This window comes from Nelumbo lutea, chromosome 2 (assembly GCF_056320005.1).
Source record: "Nelumbo lutea isolate HS-2025 chromosome 2, American lotus-T2T, whole genome shotgun sequence".
Lineage (NCBI taxonomy): Eukaryota > Viridiplantae > Streptophyta > Magnoliopsida > Proteales > Nelumbonaceae > Nelumbo > Nelumbo lutea.
The window spans coordinates 101,711,430-101,734,333 of NC_142685.1; the positions used below are offsets into that span (position 1 = coordinate 101,711,430).

At 39.0% G+C, this 22,904-nt stretch overlaps 2 protein-coding genes and 2 long non-coding RNA genes across 5 annotated transcripts in view; all 4 read left to right on the plus strand.

Moving 5' to 3' along the window:
- Positions 1-9,138, plus strand: part of LOC148872360 (putative NAD kinase 3) — a 106,015-nt gene extending 96,877 nt beyond the window's left edge. The window contains exons 11-12 of one of the 2 annotated variants that reach the window (XM_088971720.1): positions 6,388-6,454; positions 8,280-9,138. In XM_088971720.1, coding sequence (XP_088827846.1) covers positions 6,388-6,454; positions 8,280-8,329 — 117 coding nt within the window. In that variant the 3' untranslated portion in view covers positions 8,330-9,138. The remainder of the gene's footprint in view (positions 1-6,387; positions 6,455-8,279) is intronic. The other variant, XM_088971718.1, reaches the window with a different exon arrangement.
- A 1,692-nt stretch (positions 9,139-10,830) lies between these two features.
- LOC148872361 (uncharacterized) lies at positions 10,831-14,323 on the plus strand. The gene is made up of 3 exons (XR_016107600.1): positions 10,831-10,970; positions 11,067-11,121; positions 14,032-14,323. It is a non-coding gene; the product is annotated as an uncharacterized LOC148872361 (long non-coding RNA).
- On the plus strand, positions 12,853-13,981 carry LOC148872362 (uncharacterized). Its single transcript, XR_016107601.1, has 4 exons — positions 12,853-12,978; positions 13,058-13,141; positions 13,370-13,544; positions 13,643-13,981. It is a non-coding gene; the product is annotated as an uncharacterized LOC148872362 (long non-coding RNA).
- Positions 14,324-20,424: 6,101 nt separating the features above from the next.
- On the plus strand, positions 20,425-22,377 carry LOC148872363 (uncharacterized). The gene has a single exon (XM_088967681.1). It carries the CDS (start codon positions 20,654-20,656, stop codon positions 22,262-22,264), a length of 1,611 nt encoding a protein of 536 aa, XP_088823807.1. The 5' UTR covers positions 20,425-20,653; the 3' UTR covers positions 22,265-22,377.
- Positions 22,378-22,904: the final 527 nt, after the last annotated feature.

The following is a 22,904-nucleotide window of genomic DNA, read 5'->3' on the forward strand; positions in this document are numbered from 1 at the left end:
ATAGTTCATATGGAGTCTTAGGAACCGATTTGGTTGGAACCCGATTCAGTACGTTGATAGCAGTCTCTAATGCATATCCCCAAAAGGATGTGGGTAATTCTGAGTGGGCGAGAAGTGACCGGACCATGTCCAACAAGGTCCTATTCCTCCTCTCTAAAACACCGTTGAGTTGAGGTGTGGCAGGAGGAGCTAATTGTGACATTATCCCATTGACCTTTAAGTAGTCCCTAAATTTGTCAGAGAGATACTCGCCACCTCGATCTGATCGAAGGGCCTTAATTTCTCTCCCTAATTGTTTCTCGACTTCTTGTCTGAATTCTTTGAACTTTTCAAATGACTCAGACTTATGTCTCATTAGGTACACGTAACCATATCGTGAAAAATCATCTGTAAAGGTGATGAAATACACGTGTTGATTTCGCGTCCTAACACTCAGGGGACCACATACATCAGTATGTATTAGGTCAAGCATGCCTGCAGATCTTTCAGGCTTACTGTCAAATGGCCGCTTAGTCATCTTATCTTGAAGGCAAGGCTCACAAGTGGGAAGATTTTCTACAGTTAGAAAACCCAAAGGACCATCCTTTACCAGCCTTGTGATTCGGTCAACACCGATGTGGCCAAGTCGGTAATGCCAGAGGCACGTGGGATTTACTGTATCACGATTTATTTTCTTGGGATTTTCGACCGACGTAGTTTCGGTTAAGTTAGTTTCCAGAGAACGATGTAGAACATAGAGACCGTTCTCCTGTTCCCCGCATGCGATGAATTTGTTATTCCGTTTAACAGTAATCACATTACTAAAATAAACAGTATATCCATCAGCACACAGTTTGGAAACAGAAATCAAATTTCTTCTGAAGTTCTGTACATAAAGACAATCTTTAAGTACAAGCACTCCTCTAAAAACTAATTCTACGGTTTCTATTGCCGCAGCTGCAACACTTGCAGTCGTTCCCAAGAATAGTGTCACTTTGCCTTCACTCAATCTTCTGCTAACTTTGAACCCATGCAGTGAGTTACACGCATGAGTTGGAGCCCCGGAGTCAACACAGTAGGACACAGAAGTAACTAACATATTAGTTTCTATGAAACAAGTTTCGATGTTACCTTTCTTAGATTCCAGGTAGACAGGACAGTTCCTCTTCCAGTGGCCGGTCTGCTTGTAGAAGTGACAGACATCAGATGCCTTGTTCTTCTTCTGCTTTTTAGGTTTGGTAGTTTTCTTCTGTGGCTTCTTTGCCTTTCTCTTTTTCTTGCCCGATTTGTTAGATTCAGCAAGCATAACCATAGGCTCATCCTTCTTTAGTAAATCCTTGGCCCTTTGTAACATATTGCTGAGTTCCTGGACACTGACATTCAACTTATTCATGTTATAGTTCATTGTGAACGCATTGAAGGAAGAGGGCAAAGAGTTCAGGATGGCATTCACTTGCGTGCCAATATCTAGCCCGGATCCAAGGGCTTCAAGTTCGTTAATGTAGCCCATCATTCGAAGACAATGGTCATGAACTTTCTACCCTTTGGACATCTGTGCGGTTATGAACAGTTTCAGGACCTTCTGTTGAGTAGAACGGTTCTGCTCTTCATACATTGTCTTTAGACTGTCCAATATGTCCTTGGCTAGTTCGATCTGATCGAACTGCCTCTGTATTGAGTTGTCTAGTGAGGCAATGACAAAGCAGCGGGCTAGGGAGTTCTTATCCTCCCAATCTTGGTAGTCCCTCCTACGGGCCTCAGAAGCCCTATTACCCGGATGCTCCGGGGCAGGATTTTTCACCACCTTATCTAACTTTTCAGAAGTTAGGACCAACATAAGATTTCTGTACCAGTCAGCATTAGTTTGGGCTCTTAAGCTTGTTATCATCTAGAAGCTTTGCAAATTGACCGTTTGCCATTTTCTGATAAAACAACAAAATCATTAGTCCACAACCTTTGTTTGATTCAAGTTACCTACATAGATATGGCTTTTAGTCTATGTTCCATTCCCATTTATTCATCTCTGAGATTTCCCTCCTTTCTCAGTGACGGAGACGATGGTTGGGCCGAATTAAATATTCAATTAATTATCAATCCTTAGGCCCATTAGTGGGAGAATTAGGGCTGACGTTAAGCCTTAATCGAACCCTAGATTCGGTCCAACCAGTTTGGACCAATTTGGTTCGAATGGGTCTAGGGTTTGATCTTTAATTAAAGATTTAATTCAAGAAATTAATTTGAAATTAAATACTGATAAAAGAAATTCAAGAATCAGTCAGATAGGACTGTTTGCACAATCAATCCTGCAAAACAAAGGTTAGATCACAGTTTGCAGTTTCATAAACTGCAAATCGAAGATAGCAATTCTCTCATCTGCGAAATCTCCTTCCTTGCGCTGCCATCTTCGGTCCAAAATAAAAGTAAATAGAAAACCTAATTTCTATTATAATTTCATCAGATCGAATGCCTATACATTCAGTCTAAAAATAAAAAAAAAAATTGCAGACCAAATGTAATAAAATAATCAAGAATCTGCAAAATTGCAGGTTTCCTGCACCAATCAAGATTTCGATCTCCATGTGTACGAACAACCCAAAAATCAAGAAAATTATAAAGAACAATTCTGAATAATAATCAGACTTATAAAATTTAATTTTAGATTAATCACCCATCAACTGGAAACAAATTTTCCAGAAAAAACTTTATATCTACGCAAATCGGGTAGAACACCTTCTGCCCATTTGCGCATGTTCAGATTTGATCCAATTCAGTTCAAGACTTGAACCTGGCTCTGATACCACTGAAGGGATGAGATATCCATCTTATGGACGCCCGGATCTTGCGGAATAGAATGGGCGAATTTCAGAAAATTTCTCTTCATCCTACTGGAAATCGTATTCCCTATTTTAGAAAAATCATATTTTTCAAGGATCAATCTTGAACCATGAACCGAACCAGATCTGAACAAAAGCAGTAGGAGAGGGATATACCTGATATGGAGAAATAATATCTCCCAACGAAGGTGTTCACGCCCAAGGAAGGATCCAAAGACTGCTCCCACTGAAAATGGCGCAGTGCAGGATGGAGCAGAATCAGTAGTGTTCTTCCCAAGAACCTAATCCTTCATAAGAATTAGCAGTAGGAGAGGGATATACCTGATATGGAGAAATAATATCTCCCAACGAAGGTGTTCACGCCCAAGGAAGGATCCAAAGACTGCTCCCACTGAAAATGGCGCAGTGCAGGATGGAGCAGAATCAGTAGTGTTCTTCCCAAGAACCTAATCCTTCATAAGAATTAGCAGGACGACACGAGCACAGCTTCCTATCAGTCCCTTCACAAGGAACTGATATCAAGATCCAATCTTGATTTCTCCCACTGAACTAGAGATCGAACTGGCAGGTGTGGCGGCGACAGGAAGGAGGCGGCAAGAGAGAATTTTCGCAGATGTGCTGAATTCTCTCTTTTGTGATTTCAGCTCTGAAGACAAGTGGTGATCTTGTATCTAAAGGCTGCCGCCCCCTCCTTTTATAACCTTAAAGGGATCAGCTCCTAATCCTATTAGGAGTTGATGATCCAAATCATATTTGGATCAGAATTCCCTTTAAGTGATAAGGGTAAACCCTTATCTTATCTGTAGTTTAGATTAGCCTTCTCCTAATCTCTTTAGGAGGTTTCCAGATTTAAATCATATTTAGATCTGAACTCTTTGAGTGGATAGGGTTAAGACCCAATCCTATCTGCTAATCCAATCTTAGAATTCGCTCCTTATTTAACTGATCAAATCAGCCCAGTTCGAAATGGGCTTTAGGCCCAATAATGTTATGTGCTCTCTTAGCTCTCTTAGCCTTCCAAACTGCTACCCAGTTGGGCTTCCTTGTATGGCGTGGGACCCAAACATTGATCTACACATCAGCCACATGGGTTCAGCCTAGCCTTTGTTACAAGGCCTGGCCGAATACACTATTATGGACAGTGCACCCCCTGAAACCCATCACATGGGCTCTATGGGCCCAACACTAACCCTAACTGGTCCCTGGGCCAAGCCACCTTGTAACACTCAGGGACTGTGGGCAGATGCAAGATTAACCCATCAGGTATTACCCTCAATAGTCTTACACTTAACCTCTCAACCCTTAATGATCAAATACTGCCCGACAAGAGAGGACCTCTCCCTCAGCTACAAGGAACAGTGTTGCACTCCCTACTCACATGGATCTCGGGAATTAAAACCTTTTTGCAAACAATTAGAAACCATAATATATATATTTTTATATCTCATATAAAATATATTTTGCAAAACAAATCTCAACGATTGAAATCGGCTGCCGACAGTCTTGGTTTCCATCAGAGAGAGTGCATCACCGATCATTACTTTTGTCCGACAAAGGGGCTGATCTTGTCCCTATGATCACCCACTCAGATGAATTCTCAAACTGTCCCAACATACCTAGGTTTTGACCCCCGCTAAGGATCTCACTGATTGGCATATCAAAGATAGCCCAATCTGACACCTAGTGTAGTGTTATAATCAAGTCTAGGGGTCAGGTGTAATTTTCCAGTTTTGACCATCAATCTCCAAGGTCCAGGGCAATACTAGAAATCTGGTCCGTTTCAAAGATTCAATTAATCCTACACTGCATGTGCCTTGGGTTTCACCTTGGTGGCTGAGACAGGCCACCCCAACATTTGGTAGCACACCAGTGTCAGCCTTGGCAGGATAAATCTCCCTAGACTTATCCAATGGCTGTGAACATTCTAAACTAACACAAGTCTCATAAATGTCCAGTTTAAGGGTATTACACAGAAACACACCACAGGAACATGAATCAAATATGTACTTTATTCATTTACAATAAATTCTTAATGTACATCATTCTGATTGGAGCTATGGGCATATAACTGTTTAACACTATTCTCTCTTGCTGCTAATCTTGATTGGGATCTACATGAGCTTGATATCAAGAATGCATTCTTGAATGGTGACCTTGAAGAGGAAGTTTACATGATACAAACCCCTGGTTTTCAGACTCAAGGTAATGAACAAAATGTGTGCAAGTTGAAGAAGTCATTATATAGGCTGAAACAATCACTGAGAACCTGGTTCAGCAGATTCCATGTAGCGGTTCAGCAGAAAGGATACAAGCAATGTCAATCTGATCACACATTGCTTGTGAAAAGGGGAGAAGGAAAAATTGCTGCTTTGATAGTATATGTTGATGATATAATTATCACTGGCAACTGGAAGGATGAGATGGCAAAAGCTGAAGAGTTTTCTTGCCACACAATTTGAAGTAAAGGATCTAGGTCCTCTAAGATATTTCCTAGGAATTGAAGTTGCCCCTCAAAAAGGGGTATCTTCATTTCTCGAAGGAAGTATGTCATAGATTTACTCAAGGATACAGGAAAAATGGGTGTGAAGCCAGTTGATTCCCCTATTGATCCTAACCATAAATTAGGTGACTGCCAAGGTGAACCTATCAAGGATGTGAAATAGTTTCAGAGACTTTTAGGAAGATTGTTATATCTTTCTATGGCCCGCCCAGACATTGCTTTTGCAGTTGGTGTCCTTAGCCAATTCATGCATGCCCCTATGACCACTCATTGCGAAGCAGCAGAAAGAATCCTCCAATATCTTAAAAGGTTTCTAGGTGCTGGCTTGTTGTTTCAAAGGCACGGACATTTGAAAGTTGAAGTGTATACTGATGCAGATTGGGCAGGATCCCTAAATGACAAAAAGTCAACTAGCGGCTATTGTACCTTCATAGGAGGAAATCTAGTTACCTGGAGAAGCAAAAAGCAAAGTGTGGTAGCTAGATCCAGTGCTGAAGCTGAATATCGAGCAATGGCTCATGGAGTGGTTGAAATTATGTGGATAAAGAATTTGTTGAGTGAGTTGGGTTTTCTATTGGACAGACCTATGACCCTATTCTGTGATAACAAAGTAGCCATAAACATTGTTGCTAACCCTGTGCTACATGATAGAACTAAACACATCGAAGTCGACACGCATTTTATCAGAGAGAAGGTTATATAGGGGAAGTGTGTACTCCCTATGTCAGCTCTAAAGATCAACTTGTAGACATCTTTACAAAAGGACTACATTACTCATGGCATCATGATTTATGTGACAAGTTGGATTGACATCTATGTCCCAACTTGAGGGGGAGTGTTAACAACTGTTATTTTTCCTATGTATAGTACTATAGGGGTACTATTGTACTTTTACTCTTTTCTATTTTAGTTGTTGTCGCCCTAGTATATATATTAAAAAAGCTGGCACCGCCAGTAGTATCTTTTGCTCTCAATTCTCTCTTCTCTCTTTTTCTCTCTCTCTTTTCTCTCTTCTTCCATTCTTCTCTCCTGCATAACAATATTATTAACTCTTCCTGTGACCATTTGGAGCAGTATGGAAGGACACTTCGCCAGGAAGATTCTGAATCCACACCTTTGACTTCTTTTGCTTCCTCCTCAGGTAACTCAGCCTCTGCTTTCCTTGTATCTACTGACACTCTGGAATCCCCATGGGTTATTGATTCACGTGCTTTAAACCACATGACTGGTAAGTTAGCCCTTTTCCAATCATACACCCTTCTCTCTATAGAGATAAAGTGAGATTGGTTGATGGTTCTTTGTCATCCATTGTTGGTTGAGGATCTATATCTCTACCATTTGGCCTCTCACTATCAAATATCTTACATGTCCCAAAGTTGCCTATTAATTTGTCATCCATTAGTAGTATTATCCATTCTTTGAACTGTTCAGTAACCTTCCTTCCTCTTTTCTTTTACTTCTCTGAAACCAAAACTCAAAAGAACTCACATAACATAACTAAGTAAGTCCAACATGGGCCAGAAATCACAACCAAAAGATGATTTATCCACTTCTTTGAAATCAGGGTGAACCAGTAATAACTTGACTAACAATATAGAGAAAATGTCAGCAACAATCACCCTCTTCTTAACAACCAAAACCCTCCAATTGCAACCATCCTTATCTATTATTACCGGGGTTACCATAATTTCAAAAGAGCAAGTTCTTCAAATTAATTTTAAGGATTCAGTTTTTGTTCCAAAATTAGCATGCTGCCAACATTTTAACTAAAAAGAAAGGAGCATTTCAATTCATGTCCATAACTGCACGGTTCTACTTCACCTTGTGTTATCATGTTAGTGAATCCATGCATGTAGTTTATGATGAACCTAGTCAGTCAAAACAAGTTTCTCCTGGATTGATGTTTTCCCTGTGAAAATGGGATCTGGAAGCAAGAAATACTTGTCCAGGGTCTAGATCTGTAATCCACCACAATAGTCATTTCTCTAGCTCCACACATTGTTGAAGCTGATGAATCTTATCATTGGCATACGCCTTTTTTATTTATTACATGCATTATTACCTACAAGGCTGTAGGGATGCTCATGAAAATCTGAAAAACTGAAATTCTGATCCGAAACCAACAATCTGAACTGAGAAATCCGGGTAACTGAACCGATCAGTTCAGTTCTGGTTTATATATATGTATTGGTTGTGGTGCAGGTCATAAAAAGTTAAATCAGTGGTACTTTGTTTTTGCCTTTCATCTTTACTTGTGTGCAATAGCACGTCCCCCTTACAATAGTATGCTAAAATGGCAATGAGATTGCCAAGGAACATCCCTTCTAATTCCTATTCATCTTAATCCCCCTTTTTCTGTGTTATTATCATGCTTGACCGAGGAACATCCTCTTGCCAACATTGATGATTAAGTGTTGGAATCAAGAAATTAAAATGGCTCTTGTTGGTGTTGGATTTATTTTCTTATGGTTGTAGTTTTTTATTTAATGGATGTGAATATTGGTGTTATGTGTATTACTTAATAAGTTGAATATGGTGTTGCTTTTGACAATTTTGTGATTGATGTTGAATTATGTGTTCTTGGTTTATTAGAAGTTGTGAATATTGTAGACTGATGTGTTTTTATATTAATTCGTTTGGTTTATTTGTTTTTATTTAGATAAATATTGTTGAAATGTTATTGCAGATCTTTGTTTTATTGGTGATGAAATATTAGTTTTTTGTTTTCTTTAATTTATGGAAAGAAGAAAAATTTGTTGCTTGCATTAAAATTACAATAAAAAAAAAAAAACTGAAAAGAAAAACCAATCAACTAAACCGGTAAACTTGTTACCAGTTAATTCAGTTCAGGTACTTCGCTAACTAAAAGTTTTGGTTTGGTCTGCCTGGGTATTTCCCTTCTATACTTGTATCTGTAATTGTCATTTAGCCATCTCAATTAGCCTTCTAATTTCATTACATTGCAGGTTCCAGGCATCCTCTTTACCCCAATCTGTCCACACTCATTATCATTTAGGCCTCTGATATTACCAGAATATGTAACTCTGCGAGTACAAATACCTTTCAACACTAGGGGACATGCCTGGGCATCATTTGATGGCAAGGACAGGAAACAGTTGGGAGCTGGGGATGCACTTGTGTGCAGCATGGCACCTTGGCCTGTGCCAACGGCATGCCTGGTTGATTCCACCCATGACTTCTTGTGCAGTATACACGAGGGTCTCCACTGGAATTTGAGGAAGACCCAATCATTTGATGGTCCTCGTGAATTACCATAGCTTCAGCTAGCAAAAACAAAAGAACTACTGTAGCTTCTGTACAATGTACGATACAAACCAGGCATAAACATTCATAAATACTTATATATAGATAATGTCACTACTGAGGGAGTGAAGATGAATGGAGGATGCAATAGTTTTTTTCAGGGTTCTCATCACTATTATGAGTCATGACTTCAATTTGTAGGCATTCAGGTGCATACTGTGTTCTTCTGGATGGATGCCCATATTCCGGCAGTGATGTTATTAACTTAGATTCATAGTCAAATCTATAAAAGTAATTTTATGTCCAGTTAAAAGTAGATCAAAGATGACATGTTTTCTCTTTCCTTTTTTCTCAAACCCTTTGGGGGAGGGGAGCAGGGATGAGATTGTATGTTCTCTATCAGTTAGGTCTATCCTGTAGCTAAAATTTTTGTATGCTTGGTGTAATAGTTTAGACAATTGTGAGCATTATTTGGAACCCGACAAGCAGATGTAAACTAGTTATATGTCAAAAAGTGTATTTATAACCATACCACATATACGTGTTTTACTTTAGGGCATCCATTATGTTTCTTCCTTTCTCCTTAACTCTTAATGCATTGGTTAACATAGAAACTTTTGCACTAAAATAGAAATTGCTACAAATTGAATTGCATGTAGTGTTACATTGATTGACAGTTAAACAGTTTTTCTCCTGGTAAGACTAAGCCGAATTAATGAGGGTATTAGAACTGTGATTAGGTGAAGTGCTTAACAGTCCAGCCCAGTGTGTCTATTGGAGTCCAAAGCATACCAGTAGTTGAGGCCGGCCGTAACATGACAGCCTGGCCGCTGAGAAAATTGGCCAAATAAGCCAATTTTCTTGACAAATCTTCTTTTCAAGCATTTTGTCTTTTTGAGAAAGTCAGAAAGCACCTGACAGAAAATAGAAAATGTGCATTGGGTTCAACTTGACTCCAATGGATGCCCAATCCAATCTGTTCACCATCTTCTTTATAACCAAATAGTCAAGACAACGGTACCAGCCAACTACAAATTGATTCAAGTGAATCAATAATCAATCAACAAAAAGGGACAAACCAAACCAATTATCTATTTCTTGTGGTGATGGCTCCAAAGATTACTGAGTTCCCATTTGGGAGGGCTTCCATGCAGCAGCTTATTGCATTACATGAACTGAACCCCGTAATGTCATGAAACCATATTTGGTAAAAATTCAGAAAGTGGAAAACAAGCTTACATGAGCAATAAAATTGACTTTCCGATAGCTTCTCCAAAGCAGTTAATCAATCAACTTAGAAGTCCTCCAAAACGGGCTATGAATTCAAAAGAATCTAAGTCTTGTAACAGACGAAATACATGGACTTGGTTCTAAGTGCTTGAATTCATTATTAGCCACACCAGCGAATTGCTTACTATGAATCAAACTAAGAAACAAATTGAACCATGAACCCAGAAATAATTGATCTCGTTATCAGATAATGAGAATCAGGAGAGATCTATTGTGTGGGAGTGAGACCCTTTAAACAATGTTTCCTGTTCCTTTACATGTGAATGGTATGTCGTGCCATTGCGAGGTTGCCTGAAAAATCCTGATAGTTCCATTTCAATGGGACCTAGCCTACTCACCTCTCCTCAACAGCTTAACAGTACCCTCTAGGTAATCTATCAGAAAGGACAGTCCGTATCTGATCCTGATGGGCATGTTCTGATGATCGTAACTCTGACTAGTGATGCAGTACAATTCTGATTGATTATGGGACTACTAATCATATGTTTTCGTATCGTCCAAAAGGTCTTGACCAGATAACTGGGTTAGCTGGCAGCCAAACACGTGGCAGATCAGAGATGTACACGGTACCACGTGCACTTGCAGTGTATTATTTAGTTGTACATAGAGGAATCGCCAAACCTTCTGGACTTCCTTGGACAACATTCTGTTGTATTGAAGATTTAATGATGTTACCCAAACTCTCAAGCTAATGTTTGGTATCGTGGGCTTTTTCTAAAAAACTGTGCCACATCGGAGCCACGTCAAAGATTCTACTTTTCAACAACACCTACCATACTGTTTGGTTCAGGCGATTTAAAAGAAAAGGTAAAAAACGCTTTTGTCTCGTAAATCACATTCCTTCCATTGCATGAAACGTTTCATGCATCAGCGAGCCGTTGCCCCTAACAACTATATGAGATGGCATTTACATGTATCCTACATGTCCAGTGAGTTGTCGATGGTTAGAATGTTCTGATGCTTCTCAGTCCACCGGAACTTCAAATCTAATGGTAAGTAGGGTTTTACTATACTGTGCATTTTTCTTCTCTACCGTTGAAGTTTTTTCCCTCTTGCTGCTCAGCCGTTGCAATCGTCGTTAAGGGAGGTTGTCACTGGAGGAGGTATTGTTATATTCTTTTAGTTTTTAGGATTTTTACAAATTTTCCATGGAGAAACCTCTCTAATACTGTCATTTTCGCATTTTTTGTATCTTCAAGAGGAGTTTACAGAGCCTCGCCATTGTCTGGTCCATCCTTCATCTTCGAGCAAGAGGTTAGTACCGGTATTTACATCTATTTTTATTCATTGCCAAAAGATGATGAGTTTATTCACGCCTTGTGGATCTTTCACCTTGATTTGTTTTTAGTCGTGCCTTGCAGATCTATTTACATATGTTTTTATTCATTTTGATACTCTGTTTTTATTCAAGCCAAAAGAGGCTATGTTAAGCACATTTTTGGGTAGTATAATCTGGAAGAATTTACCATCAGAGTGTGTTTAATTCAGAAACAAATATGAAGCCCAACAAGAGACATTTCTTCAATTCCTCAAGAATCCCAAAAGACCCATAACTAGAGAAAGGAAAAAAACACAACTAAAATCCAACCTCTGATCAAATTTACAATCACAAATAAATCTGAGAACACCATTAACCAATATTAACAATTTAAAGAGCACACAGAACCCAATATAACCAATCCATTCAATAGAACTAAATCAAACAAAACTCAAACCCAATAGAAAATGACCAATATCCCATTTACCCCAATGATACAGCCCAAATCTTCCAATATGGTGGTTTTAAGTAAGGTGAGCAAAAAAAAAAAAAAAAAAAAAATTGAACCAACCAAAATCGAACCAAAAAATCGATTAATCGAACCGGTCGGTTCAGTTTTGGTTCAGTGTTTTTAAAAAACTGATGATACTAGTTGGGTTTTGGTTAACCAATATAAAATATCGACAGTTAACCGAACTAATCGGTATACATATATTTCTATATATATTTATGTATATTATATATTATATATAATTTATATATTATAAATTAATAAATATGCATTATATATAAATATATATTTATAATTTTTATTATATACTTATATATATATATATTCTATAATAAATATTGTAAAAATTAAAAAACCAAAAAACTAATGAACTGAACCGACGGTTAATCGAACTGGTCAACTAGTTAAACGACCGACTTTGGTTTGGTTTCGGTTACCGATTTTCCAAAAACTGGTAGTACCGGTTTGGTTCAGAAAAACACCCCATGGTTTGGTTAACTAAACCGTGAGTACCCCTAGTTTAAGGAGTATGCTAATATATTGGTTTCTCCTACAGCAAATCTAAGTCTTAAGGACAAACCATTTCAGCCCAAGGAATTTTCAAGTTATAGCCCTAGTACTAGTGCTAGTTGCTCTGTCCTACTGAATTACTCTCCCCATTTCCTACTTTGAACTTCGCACCTTCTACAAACAAGTAGTAGGCCTTTTTAGTATCATCTATGTGGTTTTTAAAAAATCCTATTTCAAATAGTCTTTGGTTGCCTAAGGCCCATACAATGAAATTAAGTTTATGAGAGGCCACTTTGTGCCTTGCCTGAGTCTTTTTGTGTGGAAGGGTTTACCAGTTTAGGTGTAGTACGCTTAAATTGTATCGTACTCTATAAATCAGGATAATAAGTGTAGTGCATCACAATGGACTGGATTTCAATTTGAGAGGCCATAAAATGAGATTAGGACAAATCACAATAGCAGGACAAGAGTAATGTCTTTGTTGCAATAGCAATTCAAGTGGTGCACCTGTATGATGTTGAAGCCATTACAATATTGAGTTTTGAACCTTAAAACTCCCCCACCGCCAATCTTTTTAGTTTGAATCTCGTCCTTCAATTGAACACAATTGATAGTTCCTGCTTACAATTTTTCTGATTTATAGACTCAAGGCCACAAGTGGCACTTTACATAGCCACAAGAACACCCAAGCTTCATGGACCATCAATACACATGTATGGAAAGTTGTGTATATGCAATTTGCAAAATAGGGAAGGAGCTCATAAGGCCACCTACACTCAATGAAGTTCAACCATTTATTAGGAAATCTAAGAGATATTACCCAATGTTGAAGGTAACTACACTTCATAGTCTATAGTAATTTAGGCTCTCTCCACATTTATTGTTCTAACTATATTCATAATTGTGATTAGGATTGTATGGGGGTTATAGACGGTACACATGTATCAACTAGTGTCTCAGTTGCTGAACAAATACCGTATAGAGGAAAGAAGAAGGTTTGTACGAAAAATGTTTTGTCTATTTGTGATTTTGATATGTTCTTTACCTTTGTATACACAAGATGGGAAGGATCAATACATGATTCAAAGATATTGGCAGAAACACTTAGTAATCCAATGTAGGGTTTCCCAATCCACCTCCAAGTGAAGAAGAAGTTCCTTAGAATTGCCCTTCATCAGTTGTCTTCATCATTTGTGTGTCTTCACATATGGATTTCAATGCAGGAAAGTACTACATTGTTGAGGTAATGCTCCCAGTTTCTTTGCCCCATACTTTGGTGAACGATACCACCTTAGTGAGGTCAAGAGACATTTAGATTTAGATCAAAGGAAGACCTTTTCAACTGCACCCATTCTTCACTGTGTAATGTCATCGAACATTTCTTTGGGATCTTGAAGGGTAAATTCCCCATCCTGAAAAACATGTCATGCTATCAATTAGACTTCCAATGACTTCTTGTAATGTCATGTTTTATAATATACAACTTCATAAAACAGGAGGCGCGTGAGGATAAACACATAGATAAAGGGTTACGAAAATGACTCAAATGATGGTTCAAGTAGTGATGGTGATGGTAAAGAGCACACCACAACTGCATTGGGTTTGAGCAGAGAGATGGACATGGTTAGAGACCGAATTGCTTTTGATCTATGGGAGAAGTACCAAAGGTCTACCTAGTGGGTTACATAGATTTGTGGTTTATGCCAAAACATGTGAAACTTGATGTTAGGATTCAGACTAAGAAGATGTTGGAATTCAAACTACGATGATGTTTATGTTGTTATGGATTGAACTTCTTTAATACTTCATATATTTTAAGTTTATGTATTTTTATGCTCACTTGTTGATTATCATTGGATGTTTACTATGCAAGTTATTCATACAGAAATGATTGATGGGATGTTCTTACCAAACTGCTCTTGTGGTAAGGGGAGATGACACTACATATGGCAAGGACAGAAGCTAATTACGAGCGATGGTTTTTACATTGCCCAATAAGGGGTAACCATAGGAGTTCATTTGTATGGGTAGATGAATATGGTGGAATTCACCATAGAGAAGCACTTAGGGCTGAAGTTATTGTTAAACAGTTTTGTATGCCCTTAGCTTCAATAAAAAATTGATGTACTTTATAAGTTTATTGTAAATGAATATAAGTGCATATTTGATTCATGTTCCCTTGGTATGTTTCTGTGTAATACCCTTAAACTGGACACTTATTGAGACTCGTGTTAGTTTAGAAAGTTCACAGCCAGTGGGTCGGTCTGGGGAGACCTATCCTGACAAGGCTGACACTGTGGTGCCATCAAGTCGGTTGAGGTTGCTCGTCTCAACTACCGGGGTGAGACCCCAGGCACATACAGTGTGGGATTAATTGAATCTTTGAACTGGACCAGATTTCCAGTATTGCCCTGGACCTTGGAGATTGATGGGCAAAACTGAAAAGTTACACCCGACCCTTAGACTCGATTATGATACTGCACTAGGTGTCGGATCGGTTTGTCTTTGATGTACCAATTAGTGAGATCCTTAGCGGGGGTCAAAACCTAGGTATGTTGGGACAATCCGAGAATTCATCTGAGTGGGTGATCATAGTGACAGGATCAGCCCCTTTGTCGGACAAAGGTAATGATCGGGGATGCACTCTCACTGTTGGAAACCAAGACTGTCGGCATTCGATTTCAACCGTTGAGATTTGTTTTGCAAAGTATATTTTATATGAGATATAAAAGTATATATATTATGGTTTCTAAAATGTATGCAAAAGGTTTTAATTCCCGGGATCCATATAAGTGGAGAGTGCAACACTGTTCCTTGCAGCCGAGGGAGAGGTCCTCTCTTGTCGGGCAATGTATGATCATTAAGGGCTGAGAGGTTAAGTGTAAGACCATTGAGGATAATACCTGATGGGCTAATCTTGCATCTGTCCACAGTCCCTAGGTGTTACAAGGTGGCTTGGCCCAGGGACCACTTAGGGTAAGTGTTGGGCCCATAGAGCCCATTTGATGGGTTTCAGGGGGTGCACTGTCTTTAACAGTGTATTCGACTAGGCCTTGTAACAAAGGCTGGGCCAAACCCATGTGGCTGATGTGTAGATCAATGCTTGGGTCCCACGCCATACAAGGAAGCCCAACTGGGCAGCAGTTAGGAAGGTTAAGTGAGCACATAAGCTTGATGGGCCTGAAGCCCATTTCGAACTGGGCTATTAATTTAGTTAATTAAAGGGGCAAATTCTGAGATGGATTAGCAGATAGGATAGGGTCTTAATCCTATCCACTCAGAGAGTCCAGATCTGAATGTGATTCCGATCTAGAAACCTTCTAATGGGATTAGGATAAAGCTAATCTAATCTACAGATACGATAAGGGTTTAACCTTATCACTAGAAGAGAAGGCTGATCCAAATATGATTTGGATAAGCACCTCCTAATGGGATTAGGAGCTGATCTTTTCAAGTTAACAAAAAAGAAGGAGGGGGCGGCAGCCTTGAGAGAGACCAAGAAACACATCAGATCCTCTTTAGTGCTAAAATCAAGAAGAGAGAATTCTGCACCCTGCGAATACTCTCTTGCCACCTCCCTGCTCTTGCCGCCCTGTTTTCCAGTTCGATCTCTAGTTGTGGGAGAAGTCAAGATTGGATCTTGGCATCAGTTCTTTGAGAAATGATTGAAAAGGAAGCTGTGCTCACGTTCCATCCTACTATTTCTTGCGAAGGACAGAGTTCTTGGGGAAGAACACTGCTGATTCTGCTCCATTCTACACTGCGCCATCTTCAGTGGGAGCAGTCTTTGGATCCTTCCTTGGGCGTGAACACTTTCGTTGGGAGATATTACTTCTCCATATCAGGTATTATTCTCTCCCATTTCTTCTGGTTCAGATCTGGTTCAGTTTAAGGTTCAAAATTGATCATTGAAAATATGATTTTCTAAATAGGGAATGTGATTCCCAGTTGAAGGGAGAGAAAAATTTTTGAAATTTGCCCCTTATTCCACAATCTTTGGGCGTCCATGGGATGGATCTCTCATCCTTTCAGTTATCCAATATAGTTTATCTACCATACAACCACAACAAAACAATAGATATTTTGCATTCATTGCTTGTTGTGGTTGTAACTTAGTTTGTCTTCTAATTTGGGTTTGGCTAATAATTATCCTACTAGTCTTGAAGCTCATTAAATAGGATGAATATGTTATTATCAAACTTGATGAAAAAATAGAGACACTATTAGACATTTTTAACTAATACTTATTGGATTATCTGAATTTTATTTTTAAAGCATTTAATTATTGTTATTTTCTCAAAATTCATTTACTCTATGTGGGAAAATATTGTCCAAATGGAATGGCAGAATGAAATGGTAAAGGGTTATTACATGCAAAGTAAATATGGTTTTGTTTGTACTATAGGTGATTGGCTCACTCACAACAGTTGGATATGATGCCATTATTCATGCTGATGTTGTTGATTTAATTCAACAATAATTTCAACCGTTGGATTTAAAATTTTAGGCTAGATATCATAAAGCAACCATCCAATTAATCTGGACCATTTGATAAGCATCGTTATATAATATAGTATGATATTAGTGTGCACCATCATATGGAGTAATGTGTGCACATACATGAAAAACAATGATGGAAAATCACCTTATCAAACAACATTAGTGTTGCTTACTGCCTATGTGGTAGAAACACTACCAAACAAATGAAGGTGTTTATTTGTGAAAAACGGGTTTAACAAGCATGGGTGTTTTCTTTTTGAAAATCGGTCCCAAAAAACGTACACACTTTCAAACACCATCCAAATTATATTTTTGGGCCCAACCATGCTCTCATGTGAAAGATTTCACATGTTCTACTTAGGCAATGAAAATATGGTACTTTTAAGTTTAGGATTGTTAATACTTGACATGATAAATGAATACAATTCAAATATGTTACGGAGTTAATGGTTTAGGTTCACCTTAATCGTGTTCGTGTCACAATCTTATCGAATTAATCATTTAATACAATTAATAAACATGTCAATTCGACTTAATCTCAAAAATGACTTGCTTATGACCTGAAGTATCAAGTGTTATTATATTATTCATGTATGTTTGGAACTTTGGATGAAATACTATCATGGTAGGTAAGGATGACATTAAATGGCTTTTATGATTTTAAGTAATGGATGATTGAATGCTTATTGTACTAATTAAATCTATTTAAGGTCATTTTGTTTGCCACACAATTGGAATGAGATCTCATTCCAAGGGAGGGAGAGGAAATGGCCATTCCCTTAGATGCAGGAATACCATTCCACCAGATTCCCACTCCTAGTGGAATGGCATTCTCCCACTTGAGAGAATGGCCATTCGCTCCCCCTCCCTTGAGAATGAAATCTCATTCCTACTTATTCCAATTCCTATCTTAACCAAATAGATTATTGGAATAGATCATCCTGATCCTAGTTCTGAAGGATTTGGATTTTAATTTCAATTCCAATTCTGACTATATAAACCAATTGGACCCTAACATTTCTGAAATTTATACTGTTTGAGTTACATATATATAGTGGCTTGAGGTTTATGCTTGTATGACACCCTCATCTCCGGTTCCATGTGGATAGGGATGATCGTGGGCCGGCCTGGGCCAGGCTTTGCCTTCGTAACAGCAAGCTTAGGCTAGCCCCAGGCTTGGCCCGGCCCACATTATGAGCCTAAAAATATAAGCCCGGTCCTAGCCCTACATGGGTCCGGGCCGGGGCGGGCCTAATTTTTGTATTTTAGTTCCAAAATTAAACAATTGTACATTTTTTTTACTTATTGTGATAGAGAATATAGTACCTATAAGAAATTTTAAACTTAGAACATATAATATCTATAAAAAAAAAAAACCATCCATTGTCATGTGATATCCACAAAACAATTTTAAACATCTCTATAAGGGGCTCCATCTTCCATTCAAATTAATGTAAATAAATAAGTAATAAAATATTGAAGATGGTTTTAATTTTACCAAAACTTGCAATCAGTCTAGGATTAAAATCTTTAATATCCTACAAATTTATATTTAATATATAAAACATTAATTATCAAATATTTTTAAATAATGTATATACATAGCAAAAAACCTAGGCCCGGGCCTTAACAAAAAATTAACAAAAAACCTAGGCCCAAGCCCAGATTTTCCGGGCCTTGCCGGGCTGAAATTAACACCCCTACATGTGGATGCCATGTGATGATAATGAAAAAAGTTTGATAATTTGAGAGAAAGTTTAGATGATTTAGCAGTTACTGGTTCTATCAAAAAAAAAAAAAAAAAAGAGTTAGATAGTCGCTGAAATGGATGAAGTGAATGACTTTTTGTTTTGGTTAGACTGTCTAAGAAATTCACAACCCTTTCATACCTCTAGTCAGGCCTATATAGAGGTTTGTAAAAATTCTTAGGGGTCACGGCCTCCATTAATCCCCTAGTTCGTCTGGAATGATGTAGCAAATGTAAGCCATCTGGATCTAAGTTTGCTGGTATCCTCTAATCTCCAATCCAGAGTGGCCCTATACCCCTCCCCCCAATCAAATCGCCGTTTCCTCACCAGATTAATATCAACAGCTTAAAATTATAATCTTTTTTTTTTTTTTTTAGCATGAAGCTTTTCAAAGGAAAGACCCTTTTTGGTATTCAATTAAATTGCCGCGTGGAAAGATTCATGGTTGTGATTTGTGAAGCTCACTGAACTCATTGAAACTTGATATTATTAACATTCCATTAATAAATTATTAGTTGTTGCAGCATCAGGAACGTGAACCCGCGATATCACAGCAGCTTCTGAACTAAATATCTTAAATGATTCATGAATGCCTCCAGAGCTATTCTGCAGGATCTGATCACTTCTGCCACTCATCATGAAACCCTAGAAGAATAATCACAAACTGATAATTATAAAATTGTCACATTAATCATTCAGTTCTCATTCACTTCTGAAAAGTAATTTCTCTCTCTCTCTGTTGTATGCAAAAGTTTAAGCAATCAGAATTCAGAAGTCCATGATCCGAAGTTTAGATTAATTTTGGCTACATTAGCTGTAGATTATTGTACCCAAACATGTCGGCAGTTTCTTAAATGGGACTCATTTAATGGTGGGTCTCCCATCTTCTGTGCATGGGAACTCTTAATTCTTCCAGCAACGCATCTCTAGACTCTTACCTTACTAAATTAAGCGATTAATTGTGAGTTTTAAACTAATTATCAGGAATAATTACGACTTTTGATGTCAACAGGGTCAACTCCTACAAATCTCGATATTAGCAACAGCAACCATCCATTCTCGAATTTAGAATTAATTCACTCTCCCCAAAAGTCCAAAACTGATTTAGACTTTTGATGATCTATTAAAGTACTTTTATCTCTCAACAAATTCATCACCTAGAGGGGAGAAAATAGCTGTGTAAAGTGTAAACTCACTATTATAACACGTGGTGCATGTGCAGAGTCTCTACATCCATCAGCCGATAATGGGCCCCACGTTGATCAGAATGTTGTTTATGCTGTTGGACCAATCCATCATCTTGTTAAGTTATAGGGGACTCGGTATCCATGGAATGGGCTTTTGCCAGGTGTAATGATGTTGGGGATTATGATGGGTGGATGGAGTTCTGTATCATTCAAGTGGTGGGTAAAGTTGACGACAAGATTCATAAAGCCATGAGGGAGAGATTAGGGAGAGGCTTTCTACTTTCTACTTTCTACCTTCTTACATTCTAGGTTAATAAAGCGGGTCGTCGGTAAAGCCAGAGAGAGAGAGAGAGGCTTCTCTTTGACACCACATGATTAGCTGTTTCCTCCGGCCTTCCCAATTTATTGAGCTCTGTCCCTGTGGGCGTCAGACAGGAAAGCCATGAGAAGCATCTCCGGCCAACCCCACCCCTTTCACTTGCACCATTGATATGGAACATCTGGACCCACAGAATCCAAATGGGTCCCACCCCACATGATCCCTTCTATTAAATCTGCACCCATGCTGCCCCAAACCTCACTGTCTTCTTTGTACTCCTTCAACATACATGTCTACTAACACTCAATTTGGATGGTCAGGATGACTCAAATCCATACATGAGCCTTGGTACTTGGCTGTGTACCCAATTGACTTGCCATGTTGTGGGACCCTCTATTGTGCTAATGCAGGCCACTAGATGACTTCCACGTGTATACATCACAGAGGGTTGACAACAAACGATCTCTCCTAGTCTCTACACTAAGGTCTATACATTTAAAGGTATTACACTATTACTTTCTTCATTAATTAATGTGCCTAACTTGTTGTTTCGCTCTCAAAACTCTCACGCCACCATTAGTCCCTCCACATGTACTCAGACGTCTCGAACTCTTCAACGCGGTTTCCCTTCTTTCCAATTTTACCTCTTGAAAGCAAAAACCAGAGAAATACTCTCTCCCATCCTCTCACTACAATAGACTGAAGGGAGAAACAGAGCAACAGAGAGAGATAGAGAGAGGGGCAGAGAGGGAGATGGGCATCTCTGCCAAGGCCAAGAGCGGCGGCGATGGCTGGGGCTTGGGTCTTCTCTTAGTTTTCTTCCCGGAGGACGAAAACAATGACATCGAGAAGAAGACAAAGCTTCTCTCTTGTTCTTCTTCTTCTTCCTCACCTTCATCATCCTTCAAATCTACTGGTTCTAGTAGATGTGGCAATCATAATCTTCTCATTAATAAAGCTCAATCAACAATGTCCATTTGTGCTCTTATAGTCTTCTTCACTCTCCTCGTCTTCACACTCTGCACTTTCGAACCCACAACCAATGCCATTAATTCTCTTTCTCAGCCCAGCACCAGACCACCCAGAAGATGGCTCGCCGAGAATTCCAAGGACTACCAACGTTATGAGAGCAGGAAGAAGCGATCCCCCCTGTCTTCTTCGTGGTTTGGGACGATTTGGAAGGGCGGAGTTCGTAATCAGAATTCCAGTTTAGCTTCGGATTCTTCGATTGCTTTGCAAAGAATGGGGACATTGTTCAGGAGAGGAACCAGAGCAATGAGTGATCTTGTTGTCGCGCATGTCAAGGAGGATGTTACAGATGATGAGCTTCGTTTGTTTATGAGGACTCTGCACCGTTCTGGTCTCACTGCGAGGTCTGATGTCGTGCTCGTCTTTTCTTCTTCGTCTTTGGCTTCCGCCCCTGGCATTCCTTTGAATTTTTCTTCTGTAATTCGGGAAGAAAACGAGTCGTTCCTGAGACTTGTCCGTCATTTTAGAGGCAATAAAAGTTCGACTCCTGGGTCGGTGGTGGGTTTCGATGTAACCCAGTTTGTGAAATCGGATAAGAAGCACAAGCAAGTGGCAGAGCCATTGTGGGGACGGAGGACTCACGGGAATTACAGTGGCCCAGAAGCTGGTGGTGGAGAAGACGAGTTGAACGAGTTGAGCTGGGGATCGGTGGTGGGTTTTGACGCGGCGGAGCTTGATCCAGAGAACTCGCTCGCCGGGTTCTTAGATCATGTCCCAATGGCACTTAGGAGGTGGGCATGTTACCCGATGCTACTCGGCCGAGTCCGGCGGAACTTCAAGCACTTAATGTTGGTGGATGTCAAGAACGTTTTGGTTCTAGGAGACGCACTTTCCCGAGTCAGGAACCGGAATTCCGAGACGGTCTACTTATCGGCGACGGCGACAACAGAGAATGCGCACGGAAAGCACGGCAGAAGGAACTCGGAGAAAACTCAGTCTCGTAACCAAAAAGACTCCAAGCTATTGAACCCAGAAGTAATAATGGGTGGAACTCGAGGCGTCCGGCGGTTATCGAACGCGATGTTAACGGCGATTGTGAGAGTCTCAATGCAACAAAAGAGCAAGGCCTCTGTCTCCGAGTCGGGGCTCTTGAATCAACTCGTTCAAAATGGCCTTTTACTGAAGAACATAGAGTTGATCAGAGCAACAGAGTCCATTCCAGATTCGAGTTCACTCACGAATCAGAAATCAAATTCTTCTTCACCATCATCATCTCACTCAATTGTTCATCATGGTAATCATGGTAATAGTAACATTAATCTTAAGTCCATTCTTCTCAGAGAACTGTGTTCATCTGTAATAGGATTAAGTTCTTCCGTTTATAGAGATTGTTAACAGGAAACACAAATTAGATTCATATAGTTTTTCCTTTTTTTTATTTAGGTTCTTCTCCAAATACTGTAATCAAATGACGTTTTGAGAAAAAAAAATCTTTCTTTTTTCTTGCCTTCTTTTTTCCAGTTTTTGTATTGGGATTCAAGACTTCTTTTTAATTCTGTTCTTTATTCGCATCTTAATTGGTATGAAGGCTTTTGATAATTGGGAATTTGGACCGACAGAGTGAGCCAAGTTAGACGAGTCACCTCGCTTAGTGAACCGAGTTTTTACAGTGGACAAACTCCATACACCCCCCTAATACTAGTGGGGCTGTTTCACTTTAACTACCTAAACCCTAATTGTTGTAGATCCTCCATTCCTCCCCTTCCCAAGTTAAATCAAATAAACACATTCTGTCAAAGTAGGGAAAAATAAAAAATGCCCTCTTATGTCACGTGATTTATCAGACATGTTTAAATACTCAAATTACCCTTTTTAGGCATTTATTTTAAGAAACGGAAACTACTAGAACAAAAAGGAAAAGAATCATCCAAAAGGGTAATTTGGGCATTAAAAATGTCTATGTAATAGAATCAAAATAACCAAACTGAGTATATAGGTTCTGGTTCTCTGGTTTTTGTCCACATTAATAATTGGG

What these genes read in the sequence shown, in the direction of transcription:
- LOC148872363 (XM_088967681.1), top strand. Translation starts at nt 20,654, where the DNA reads ATGGGCATCTCTGCCAAGGCCAAGAGCGGCGGCGATGGCTGGGGCTTG.